Raw genomic sequence first — 13,902 nt, 5'->3', positions numbered from 1 at the left:
GAGACACACAGAGACAGACAGACTCCGGTAGAGACACACAGAGACAACAACAACCGCCATTCGCCACTAAGTGGCGGTGACGTCACCACGACGCTTGTGCCAGGCCATGTGCACCTTGAGGCCACGTGAAGTGTCGAACGCCCGCTGGCAGGAGGTCACGGGGCAGACCCAGGTGCCACGGGTCGACTGACCGAGATGACCGAGATGACTGGCTGATGCACCACCTGTGCCCCCTACTGTGCCAACTTGCTGTGCTTTAGCCACCCGGCGCTCCGCTCGTTGTTGTGAGCGTCGCTCCTCCGCCCTCCGTTGTTGTTGGAGGGCGACTGCCTCCAACTGCCCAGTAGCGTCCTTCACGAGCCTCCTCCACTGAGGCCGATCTTGACACCGCTGGTACCAGTCATCGGCAAGTCCACTCAGCTCCACGTCCTCCTGTACCACATCACTCCATCTCTTCTCTAGCCCGTGCCGCGCCCGTTTAGCCCCCTCGATCCGGCCGAACAAAAGCTGTTTAGGCATGCGGTGGCTGGGCATGCGGGCTACATGACCCAGCCAACGCAGCCTTGCCTGCCGGAGGAGCTCACTGATGGGACTTTGCCCAGATCTTTCAAGGACTTGTGAGCTCCTCACACAATCCAGCCTGGTCAAACCCAGGATGGATCGTAGGCAGGCCAGCCTAAATGTTTCCAACCGGCGAAGATGCTCCACTAGGGGGGTCCACGTTTCGCAAGCGTAGAGAAGGGAGGGAATGACCGTGGCCGAGAAGACCTGAAGCTTCGTGCGGAGCGACAGACCAGGTAGCTTCCACACAGCGTTACGCAACCGATGAAAAGATATTGCCGCTCGACTGATTCGGAGTGAGACCTCTGCTGATAAACTGGAGCTGGTCATGAGCACACTGCCCAGGTATGGGAAACTCTCTACTCTCTCCACAACTGCCCCATCACCGATTGGGAGTTGTGGGGGCGGAGTGCCCGATGGTACAAAATACCCAGGCAGGTGCTTAGTTTTGGTGGGGCTGATGGTAAGGCCCCACCTCTTAGTGGCACACTCCAGCCTCAGCAGCAGCGTCTCCAACTCCTCTTCTGAATGAGCAGCTATTACCAAATCATCGGCATACATAACGTGGTTGACCAATAGGGAGCCATCCCTTGATCGCACCCGGGCGTCGATCAGCCTCCCATTATATCTGTACCAAATGGTAATTCCCCCGGTACAGCTATTGAAGGCTTCACGAACTACGCAGTCGAAATAGATGTTAAATAATGTGGGAGCCAGAGGACATCCCTGTCGCACCCCAAGGTGTACAGGGAAAGGCTCCGACTCCCGGCCACGTAGTTTTACCCGGGCCCGCTCACCATCATGAAGGTCCTTAATGATCGTGAGCAGAGGGTCAGGGACTCCGAAAGCACGAAGAACAACCCAGAGCCCAGTCCTACTGATGGTATCATAGGCCTTGACCAGGTCAATAAAGCAGAGATGTAGGTCTTTTTGGAATTCCCTACACCTCTGCTGTAGCAGACGGACAGAAAATATGGCATCTGTGCAGGACCGCCCTTTCCTGAAACCACATTGGGGCTCCGCAAGCCTCTCCTCAGCATGCCTAGCAAGGCGATGTTGAATAATCCTTGCCAGGACCTTACCCGGCACACTGAGGAGTGAGATGCCCCTGTAGTTGTTACAGTCTGTGCGGTCCCCCTTCTTAAAGAGGGGGACCACCAGGGCATCCTTCCAGTCCTGCGGAACCCGTCCAGTGGTCCAGACTGTTGTTATGATGTCATATAGGGCAGTCTGTGCACAAACGCCACCCTCCCTCAGCATTTCGCCTGGGAGATCATCTCTGCCCGGTGCCTTCCCTGGTCTCAGACTCCGGATCGCCCTCAGTACTTCCTCAACAGCCGGTACCTCAGCCAGCCACTCACAGGGGGTGACCTCTTCCAATATTTGAGGCACCGCAGCCTCAGCAGGGTTATCCCCACTTTGTGCCATGATGTTTTCCTGGCTGAGAGATTTTCCCTCCCCCAGGACCTCACAGAAATGCTCAGCAAATCTGCAAACCTGTTCCTGGGGGTCGGAGATTGGATCACCGTTTTTTCCTCTAATGATGGTAATAGGTGTGGCGCTGCAGGTTACTTTTTTGATGGAGTTAAATAGTGATTTGTGATCGCGGGCCACTGAGGCAGACTCCATCTCCTCAGCAACCCGCGACCACCACCCATCCTTACAGCGCCTTACGGCTCTCCGAACCTCCGAGCGAAGGCTGCGGTAAACCTCCTCATTCTCTGACGTGGGATGCTGTAGGCGATGAGAGTGGGCCTGTCGCTTTTTCTCAATTAACCTGAACACCTCCTCCGTCAGCCAGGGTTCCCGGGGAGGTCTGGACCGCGTACCCAAGGCAGCCATTGCAGCTGCATGAGTCACAGTCTTAAACCTCGCCCATTTACCCTCGACATCAGGTGGAGTGGGGGACGATGCCAACCCCAGCTGCAAGCGATGATGAAATTCTCGCTTGCAACTTTCATCAGCTAACTTAGACCAGGCCACTTTTGGTTGGAATGGGATCCTGGGTGTACACCCACCACCGGAGTGGAAGAATGGCAGGCGCATCTTACAGATGACTAGTCGATGGTCAGAGGGCAGATCAGCTCCACGGTAGGTCCTGGTGTCAAGGACATGGGCTCGCATCCGCTGGTCCGTCACTACGTAGTCCAGCAGATGTTCTTGCTTGGACCCGGCATGCATCCATGATGTTGTGTGGATGCGCCGATGCCGGAAGAGCGTGTTGGTAATTACAAGCCCATGGGCTGCACAGAAATCTAGCAGCCTCCTACCGTTGTTATTGAGCTGATCTGGCCCATGCCTTCCAATCACTCCAGACCAGGTGCCAGCATCATGACCAACTCGGGCATTGAAGTCACCCAACAAGATGACTCTGTCCCGAGTGGCCACTTTAGCCAGCACCTGTGACAGTAGGTCATAGAAAGCGTCTGACTCATCGGCTTTGCCTGCATCCCTCCACGGATGTTCGTCTTCGGTGGGGGCGTAAGTAACCACGACCACCACTCCTCGCCTCTGGTTGATGGGAAGGCGAGCCCAAAGTATCCTGGGGCTTACAGCTTCCCACACCTCACCGCCACGCTCCCACGCCCCCTTCATTCTTTTGTTCAGAAGAAGAGCCACACCCTGTTGTTTGGCAGTCTCCTGCCCCGAGTAGAGGACTGTCCACCCCTCATGGTGGCAGGAGCCAGAACCGGTCCACCGGACCTCCTGAATGCCACAGAGATCCAGGCGGTACCGGTCCAGCTCCCGACAGAGGAGTGGCAGCCTCTCCTCCGCAGTGAGCGTTCGAACATTCCACGTGGCCATCCGCAATGGTTTTTCGTTGTTACTGGAGGAGCCCCGAGGGTTAAAATTCAATCTCCTGGCTCCGCCAAATGGGGTTTGGCCAGGAGACGTCATAAAAGCCTGACCCCCCGGGGCCTCCGGCACAAGCTTATTAATTACAGGTTTATGTTTAAATCGTAGTTTAGTGGTGGTTAATTGAAGGTGGAGGGGTTACCAGCCCCTCGCACCCGTCCAGAGCCCCCGTTTAGCCACTGTGGTGGTCACAGACGCCCTGAGGGGAGAGGCCAATGGGCATTGGCCCTCCCCCCACAGCACTGCCCACGACAGTGTTGCCCGTCCGGCACCGCGAGGAGGTAGGAGGTTGTTTTGCCGGACACACAGAGACACACACAGACAGACACCCACCCATAGAGACACACAGAGACAGAGACACACAGAGACAGACACCCTAATATAAGTGTTGTTACTGTGTATAAAAGGCAAAAAGCACATCCATGAAGCCTTATCGACTGCATGATGTTCGCATACAGCACCAGGTACACATTTACGCTGATGTTAGACATGTAATCGATTGACGATAATAAAAAAATACGCGTTGCTTTCGCTTTTACTGTTTACAAAAAAACAATCAGCACACTCGCCAAATAACACCGTGGCCTTACGAGAAAAACATATAATGTGACGTTTCGGGCAATTACCCTTCTCCATAGCGCAATGGCCCGATTCACAAATGCGATGGAGACGTCACAGAGATACACTCCGTCGCTCCTGACGCGGTTATCGGGGCTTGACCACCTGCATGTGAAACTGCAGCTGTTGATCTGCGTCTACATCAACCACACGGAAGAAAAAGCAGACTGTCAACATCTCCCGTCTCTCTCTCTCTCTTCTGGCTCCCGCCAGTAAAGTCGTCCTTCTCTGCCATTCATTGCAGTAGTTACGGTTGGCAATGGAATTCAGGCTGGCGGAGTTGGAATTCAAGTTGCCGGATTTGGAATTCGGTTTGATGGATTTGGAATTCAGTTTGTTGGATTTGGAATTCAGTTTGTTGGATTGGGAATTCAGTTTGCTGGATTTGGAATTCAGTTTGATGGATTTGGAATTCAGTTTGCTGGATTTGGAATTCAGTTTGCTGGATTTGGAATTCAGTTTGCCGGATTTGGAATTCAGTTTGCCGGATTTGGAATTCAGTTTGCCGGATTTGGAATTCAGTTTGCCGGATTTGGAATTCAGTTTGCTGGATTTGGAATTCAGTTTGCCGGATTTGGAATTCAGTTTGCTGGATTTGGAATTCAGTTTGCTGGATTTGTAATTCAGTTTGCTGGATTTGGAATTCAGTTTGTTGGATTTGGAATTCAGTTTGTTGGATTTGGAATTCAGTTTTTTGGATTTGGATTTCAGTTTGCTGGATTTGGAATTCAGTTTGTTGGATTTGGAATTCAGTTTGTTGGATTTGGAATTCAGTTTGCTGGATTTGGAATTCAGTTAGTTGGATTTGGAATTCAGTTTGCTGGATTTGGAATTCAGTTTGCTGGATTTGGAATTCAGTTTGCTGGATTTGGAATTCAGTTTGTTGGATTTGGAATTCAGTTTGTTGGATTTGGAATTCAGTTTGTTGGATTTGGGATTCAGTTTGTTGGATTGGGAATTCAGTTTGTTGGATTTGGAATTCAGTTTGCTGGATTTGGAATTCAGTTAGTTAGATTTGGATTTCAGTTTGCTGGATTTGGAATTCAGTTTGTTGGATTTGGAATTCAGTTTGTTGGATTTGGAATTCAGTTTTTTGGATTTGGATTTCAGTTTGCTGGATTTGGAATTCAGTTTGTTGGATTTGGAAATCAGTTTGTTGGATTTGGAATTCAGTTTGCTGGATTTGGAATTCAGTTAGTTGGATTTGGAATTCAGTTTGCTGGATTTGGAATTCAGTTAGTTGGATTTGGAATTCAGTTTGCTGGATTTGGAATTCAGTTAGTTGGATTTGGAATTCAGTTTGCTGGATTTGGAATTCAGTTTGCTGGACTTGCACTAATCTCGACGCCACCGCTGTCGCACGCACACACGCACACTGTCGCAGACAAGACAAATATCTCCCTTATAGCCTTCACAGACTGTTGGGGCAAGTGCTGTCAGCGAGCACCTATGAAGCCGGCACGGCACACGAGGGGGTGGGTGGCCAGCACCACGTCAGACACACAAACATGTACATACATCCCCTGTTCAGCTTTGTAGATCATAAGGACAACTGCTGTTAATAAATTAGTACCTAAGAAACATAAACAGGCATGCCCATGAACACACACTAACATTCAGGCACACACACACACGAACACACAATCACACAATACCATAATATACATGTACACACGTAAATACACACAGTTTCCCAAACAGACACACACGGAAACACAATCTGACAGTGACACACTTCTAAAAATACACGAAAGATAAAGCTTTCGCACTTAAGTGGGTACTCCCAAAATGTGAGTTTGTTTCTGTATCACCGTTCACATTTTCGCAAATTTATTTTCAAGCTGAACTCAGACAAGGGGACCACAATGCACTTCTTCAGGAACTGCTGATGATGTTGGTTTTGTTATTGTTGCAAAACGGCCAAAAGGCCGATTCGCTTGTTGCACGCTTTTTTTGAGAGTTAAAAAAGAAAACTCACGGGCCAAGGACGCTGAGCGATTACCTGCAAACCGGTGCACGATGGTAATTGGTGTGCTCAGCATCATGCGAGGCATGTGTCTCCGCAGTGCAGTTTTAAACAATTCATCGGGTACCCATTTAAGGCTGAGTCAACAGAGAGGAGGCCCAAAGCAGGTAGAGACATCACTCAGGCACTGATGTTAGGCGTGGCCAGGAATGGAACTAGGTTTGCTGAATTTGAGTGCGAAGCAGTAACTGCTGCACCACCGTTCAAAATATACACACGACAGGCAAATGTTGCCCGTATAGTCTCAACATGATGTTGGGACAAGTGTTGTTAAGCGAGCAGCACCTACAAACACACGCTGTCCAAGTTTTAGCTCTGAACATGTATTGTCTCGTTTTAGCCGATGCATTGAAAGTCCACAAATGTATCCATTCGTCATTTGAACGCAGGTGAAATGCTAGGGTCCTGTTTGCATGGCAATTACATTAGCATTGGAATCATACGCCATTCGGATAATTACTAAACTAAATGATTATTTTTACTTTACCAGGTAAGGCCCACTCAGCTGTATAGCTCCTTTTTTCAGAAGCGACCTGGCCACAAATGACAGCTCAACGAAGTGGCTTATCACGTGGACATTTACAGTGGCCAAATACTCGAAGCGCGTGCTTCTAAATGTGGAGGGAAAAGCCGGAAGACCCGGAGAAAAATCCACGCGACCACGGAAAGAGAGATGCAAACTCCAAATTTCCAGGCGTCAGGATCGGGATCGAACCCACGACCTCCTGAGTAGCAGCCGAGGTGGTTAACATCTCATAGCCACCACGGCAATTATTTTGTCCCATCACCGTCTTGGAGAATGTTCAAGACAGATTTATAGACGCATCTAAAATGTTTTGTTGTAATTTCAAATTGAAATTCCTGTATAGTCAGGGTGGAACAAATTGCCCGTCTGATGAATGGACTAATTTCTGCAAAACGCTTCTCAATTTAAGAATGTGTAAAAAAATTCGACTTAAAACTTTCGTGACTGCAGGAATTAATATTCTTTTTTTCTTTCGGTAAAGTCACGTAGTAGAAAAATAATAATAAAGTGAATAAAAAATAAAACAACTAATGCAGACTGTAGCCTGTATGTTAACCTCGGTGAGTGTACTGGCAGTCTATAATGTAGACTGTAGCCTGGTTCTTAAGCTTGGTGAGCGTACTGCCAGTCTATAATGTAGAATGTAGCAATGGTTATTAAACTGAGTGAGCGTACTGGCAGTCTATAATGTAGACTGTCGCCTGGTTCTTAACGAGAGTGAGTGTACTGGAAGTCTATAATTTATACTTATGCTTTGGTTCTTTCGGTAAAATAATAAAATAAAAATAAAATGCAAAAACCACGACGTTTCGATAACAACACAAGCGATCGTCTTCAGGAGGTTTTAATTTTTTATTTTAATTTTATTATTTTATATTCACTTCATTTTTATATTCTTGGTTCTTTCGGTAAAGTCACGGAGAAGGGAAATAATAATATAAATATAAAAAAATAAAAATTATCACGACGTTTCGACTGGTGTAAAATCCACAGAAAGAAAATGTTATTGTTTTATATGTATATTATTTTATTATTTCCCTTCTACGTGACTTTACCGAAATAACCAAGAATATGAATCCCTGCAGTCACGAAAGCTTTAAATCACTTCATTTTTATTATTCTTTTTCTATCTACGTGACTTTTCCGAAAGAACCAAAGAGTAATGAAGAATGTGTTCTGTGTTGAACATTGCGGTGAATGACAGCGCCTCTAGCGGCTGCTGCAGGGGTCACGCGAACCGTACGACACGCAACTTAACACGAGCCAAACAAAATGTAAACCCCCACATCGATCCCTCCAAGCAAAAATCGATGTAAGTTTCGTGAGCTTAAAACAATAGATATTAATCTATGACTCAATGCATAAGCCGCGCTCCTAATTAGCAGCATTTATAATTGTAGACCCTTGTGAATGGCAAAAGGTAAAGCGACAATTAGTGCGGCTACGTGCAAGTGCATCATCACGCGCGCACGATACACAAACTACACACAGAGCTGAACGATTTATGAAGCCCCAAACATCGAACAGAACGACCGTGTACACGTGCGCATTGCCCCCTGTGGCGATGATGACACACTATATATATAAACATCTAAGATTAATAACACCGCAGGGTGTCCAAAAATGGTATAATCCATTACGAAAGACAGCATTATCAGTTAGGTCAATAATAAAACTACAAAGACAAATAACCGCACCCCCCTGTACGGTAATGTAACAGGCTGTTGGGGCAAGTGCTGTTAGCGAGCACCTATGAAGGCCGTTCACGAGGAGGTGGGTTGGCCAGCCCCTCGCCCGACCGCCTTTGTCTCCATAGTGGTGATGTTTACACACCGCACCAGGTATTTATTTGAGGCTGAGTCGACCTAGGGGAGGCCCAAGAATGGGTCAAATAATCGTCACCTGTGTTGGTCGTGAGCGGGAACCGAACTCGGGTGGACGAGTTCGTAGCACAACGCTCTAACCGCTACAAAGACAAAGATCCCCCGTATAGCCTTAACAGACTGTAGGGGCAAGTGCTGTTAGCGAGCACCTATGAAGGCAGGCACTGCGCACGAGGGGGTGGGTGGCCAGCACCACGCCCGGCCGCCTTTGTCTCCCAGTGGCGATGTTTGCCCGTCACAAGAGACCCTCGTTTAAGGCCGAGTCGAGCTCGTGAAGGACGTGGACCGGTTCAGCTTTTAGTCACCAATGTTGGCTCTGAGCGAAGGGGGTTCACGGCGCAGTGCGCTAACCACTGCCCCACCACTCCCCACCACTAAGACTGGACCCAGGCTATCTCGCACAAGTCTCGTCCACCTAAAAAGGACGACATGGGCGACAGTCGTCGTCCTGTCGAGGTTTTGAGGACGGCGCCCCATTTGGTTCCCCAGCATCTCGAGGTGTCGATTGTTTCAGATGCTTCTGTGATGCTGCTGTTGAAGATCGATCTTGTTTGGTTGAAACATCAAAGAGGACAACAACAACAACAAACCCCTTACGAATATGAGAAACGTGTTGACGAAATGTCAACCACGCAGTTCGAATTGCCTATCTAATTTCACTTATTCGATCATTATAGTGGATGACCACTCTTGAAAATGTTTTATTTCAACCTCGCACTGACTTATTTTTGTCGGCTCCTGTTCTGGGTTTGTTTGGGCATACTCTTAGTTGTTTAGGTAAAGTCACGTAGGTAAAAAATTAAATTAAAATTAATAAAAAATAAATAATAAAAATCACGACGTTTCGGAGGCAACACAAGTCTCCGTCATCAGGTGGGACCGTCACAGCTAGATTTGCTGCATCAAGTGTACCAAGTATCCGAAACGTCGTGATTTTTATTATTTTATTTTTTATTAATTTTTATTTCATTTTTAACCTACGTGACTTCACCGAAAGAACAAAGAATATGAATCCTTGCAGTCACGAAAGCTTCAAATCTAGAGTTTGTTTGGGCAGTTCCTATCATCTCACCTATTGGACTGGTTCCTCACGACACCAAAGTCGAATTTCCATCATCGAGCTCAGAACTGATTGGGGAGATAGCCACCAATTGATGATCGATGGAGCATGGGGGCATATTGATGTTTGGCCGCATTTGTCTGAAGAGGCGTCATGATTAACACATTACTATGGATTTTTGATCGCACGAAACATACGTCAATTTGTGTATGAATCGATGCTGTTCGATTTCATATATGTTGAACGGCCTGTCACGGGTTCACGTGACTGCTTCCAGCCACGAGTGGTTGCGACATTCACCGAAATGTTTGCGGACAAACAAATGAGCTCTTCGATTGAATCGTGAGCCCGGATCAGCGAATCTTGGGCGAAACGTCACATCTCTGTTGTATCTGCAGATGTACACAGATGATGTCACGTGGCCATCTAATAATTTAGACAATTAAGATTGATGTAAATATTTATGATTTTCTCGAAGGGGAGAAAAAAACAGACGTTTGGCATAAACACCGTCCAGTCTTACGCTTATAATCTGAAAAATGCAACTAATATATTTATACTGTTTGGTTCTTTCGGTAAAGTCACGTAGGTATAAAATTAAAAAAAATCACGACGTTTCGATCGCAACACAAGCGGTCGTCCTCAGGCGTAAAAAAATATAATCCAGTAGTGGAACTGCTGAACCAGCGAGAGAGCTGTTCCAACAAGAGGCTGTAGATGTGGCGATGGGCAAGCAAGCGGGGTCTGAGCTGGAAAGGATATCCACCCCAGGACGCAAGCATCTCAGTTGTGTAACATATTCACATTTATCTTCTTGGTTCTTTCGGTAAAATCACGTAGAAGGGAAATAATAAAATAAAATAAGTATATATATATTTTAAAAAAATATATTTTATTATTTCCCTTCTACGTGACTTTACCGAAAGAACCAAGAAGATGAATCCCTGCAGTCACAAAAGCTTTAAATAGAAAAATATTCACATTTGTATCCCAAAATCATGGCCTGCAGGGTGATTGCTTTCACGCATAGAGCAGGGGTCAGCCTCACGTTTCTAAATCGCTGGAAGTTTCGCGCAAACGCTGACAAATGCACAAATCGCCGTCATCATTCAATCGAGCAGGTTGCCTCTCGCGGAGTTGAGACGTTCAAAAACTAAAAAGTGAACGAGCAAAGAGCCCTGCCGCCGTCGGCTCTCGACTAATACGGGGGTCACCGGTGCAGCAGAGGGGCCGGTCTGGATGAAAACCAAAAAAACAACAGCCAAAGCAAACCAATGCACACTACGAATTGGATCGGGCGTGAACACGTAGGATGTGTCGACTCATTGAATCGCCTCCTTAATTAAGCCGCCAGCGTGCCTCAAGTTTAGGGGCAGATGATAATGGAACAAGGCAGGATTGAGTCTGGGATAGGGATGTATCCTTTATGTAAGGGTTGATCAGATTAATCCGAAAATCGGGGCAAAATATGACATTAAGGATGATCCGAAACACCAAAAAAGTGTTGTCTCGGATTGATCCCAAAAAAATGACGAAATTGCATTCCTTCACTTCCGTGCGTTACCTCAGTTCCCTGCTTCTCCCACCAAATGTGGCGTCGCGTGGCATGAGGTAACGTCACTAATGCTAACACAAAGACACGTCGTACATTAACACAAACGGAAAATAGAAAATTGTCATTTGAAAAAAAAAATCCAAAATCAAGAAAAAAAATTCATATCCGAAACTCATCCCTCGATGATGGAATAACAAACTTCGAATGTTTTTCATCTTTCATTTTCGCGAGCGCGGTTAACCTGCACCCTAGATAACCGAACCTTAACCGCATCGCACACGCCATATACACAATGCCCCATTGCTCCCACACCCGCCCACCCAGTCGCTGCGTCTTGCTGTGAGCCTAAACAAATCGCTAACGTCCCACGGGGCACGCCTCACTTCCTCTAAATTTTCATCGCAGAGGGTGAGACAATGCGTTCACCCGTGACATTCACGTGGGGAGCTGTGGTTCACATTCATCTGCCCCCCCCCCACCCCCCCACGTCAACTCTGCTTAGCGTTACCGCCGAGAGGCAAACAACGCGCAGAGCCTCACGCTCCGTGCAGAGCTCCACGCATCGTGCAGAGCTCCACGCATCGTGCAGAGCCTCACAGTGCAGAGCTCCACGCTCCGTGCAGAGCTCCACACATCATGCAGAACCTCACGCTCCGTGCAGAGCTTCACACATCGTGCAGAGCCTCACGCTCCGTGCAGAGCTCCACACATCGCGCAGAGCTCCACACATCGTGCAGAGCTTCACACCTCGTGCAGAGCTCCACACATCGTGCAGAGCTCCACGCATCGTGCACCACAGGCAACCCCCCCCGCCCCACTTCTGTATAGACCTTAACAGGCTCGGCGAGGCTGTGTTGGGTAAATAGTTCTCATCACTGTGAGTGCAGTGTGTTGACCAGAGTTCTCGTTTGGAGGTAGTTAGACGGGTGATATTGTCTTCATGACCAGGTGAGATTCGAGTGAGACCAGATCTCGTACCAACGGAGGGCCTGATTTCACACCAAATACGTGTAAAAAAATGTTCAAAATTACAGTGACATATTTGGAGCATTTTTTTATTGCACTGGTGTTTGACAAGGGAAGAAAATAAAGGCAACCGAACCACTCACTGCAACACACACAACGGTAACGATATCTTTGCCATTTCTAATACTCTGGTCATAGAACACAAACGAATCCAAGAGGAGTTTTTGTTTAAGCGCCGCCCTTCCCATTCACAGCTACAGAAGCGGGAGTGAAAGATTCCACATCCCTATGGCAATGGCGCACCGATCCATTGAGCGATCGCACTCGCCTACCCAGCAAAGCGATGGTGATGATGGTGATGATGGTGATGGTGATGATTATGGTTATGATGATGGTGATGATGGTGATTATGGTGATGATTATGGTGATGATGGTGGTGATGATGATGGTGATGATGATGGTGATGATGATGGTGGTGATGATGGTGATGATGGGGATGATGGTGATGATGATGGTGATGATGGTGATGATGGTGATGATGATGGTGATGATGGTGATGGTGATGATTATGGTGATGATGATGGTGATGATGATGGTGATGATGGTGATGATTATGGTGATGATGATGGTGATGATGATGGTGATGATGATGGTGATGATTGTGATGATGGTGGTGATGATGGTGATGATGGTGATGATGATGATTATGGTGATGATGATGGTGATGATGGGGATGATGGTGATGATGATGGTGATGATGGTGATGATGGTGATGATGATGGTGATGGTGATGATTATGGTTATGATGATGGTGATGATTATGGTGATGATTATGGTGATGATTATGGTGATGATGATGGTGATGATGATGGTGATGATGATGGTGATGATGATGGTGGTGATGATGGTAATGATGGTGATGATGATGGTGATGATGGTGGTGATGATGGTGATGATGATGGTGATGATGGTGATGATGATGGTGATGATGATGGTGGTGATGATGGTGATGATGATGGTGATGATGATGGTGATGATGGTGATGATTATGATGGTGATGATGATGGTGGTGATGATGATGATGGTGATGATGATGATGGTGATGATGATGATGGTGATGATGATGGTGGTGATGATGGTAATGATGGTGATGATGATGGTGATGATGATGGTGATGATGGTGGTGATGATGATGGTGATGATGGTGATGATGATGGTGATGATGGGCCGGGTCAACCGCACCGGCTGAGACTCAAACTCGCTGGATAAGACCCCCCCCCCCCCACCGTATCGATACCTCCTGATCGATATCCACGAAGGAAATGAGACAATGTACGGATGTAGGCGACTTAGCCACTCACCTAAGTTCGCCCCCTTGTCCCAGGTCGGGCTCCCAGTAGTGGCAGTGGAGTCGCAGTCCGTCCCCATTGGTGATGAACGGCTCCGGCACGTTCTCCCAAGCCTCGCCCGGAGACATCATCTCCCTAGCACGCTTGGCTACGTACGGTGCGAAAGAAGTCCAACACACGGACACACACGCAGACACTCTCTCCGGCACGAAGGCAGCGTCCCGAGATCGCCCTTGGCGTCTCTCTCCTCTCTCTCCTCTCTCTCTCCTCTCTCTCTGGTGCGCTCCCGGCTCTCTGAACGCCGGCTTCTGTTTGACAATACACTTGGAGCGCGACACTTAAAGCGCTCCCCCCGCCTCTCTCTCTCTCTCTCCTTCTGACTCTCCCTGTCCTCCTCCTCCTCCTCCCGCATCTCCACTCTCTCTCTCTCTCTCTCCCTTCTGCCGGAGCTACAATGCCTCCAGGTTTGGGGGGAGGGGGAAGGAATTGGAAATATTAGCAC

At 47.7% G+C, this 13,902-nt stretch overlaps 1 protein-coding gene across 1 annotated transcript in view; it reads right to left on the bottom strand.

The window, feature by feature from the left end:
• The window catches only part of LOC144729976 (monoglyceride lipase-like), a 36,480-nt gene extending 22,853 nt beyond the window's left edge, over positions 1-13,627 (bottom strand). Inside the window, exon 1 of the mRNA XM_078610403.1 lies at positions 13,413-13,627. Within this exon, the coding sequence (XP_078466529.1) occupies positions 13,413-13,531 (119 nt within the window). The 5' untranslated portion in view covers positions 13,532-13,627. The remainder of the gene's footprint in view (positions 1-13,412) is intronic.
• Positions 13,628-13,902: the final 275 nt, after the last annotated feature.

Source organism: Lampetra planeri, chromosome 34 (genome assembly GCF_965212315.1).
Source record: "Lampetra planeri chromosome 34, kcLamPlan1.2.h2, whole genome shotgun sequence".
NCBI lineage: Eukaryota > Metazoa > Chordata > Hyperoartia > Petromyzontiformes > Petromyzontidae > Lampetra > Lampetra planeri.
This window is presented reverse-complemented; position numbering and strand designations above follow the sequence as displayed.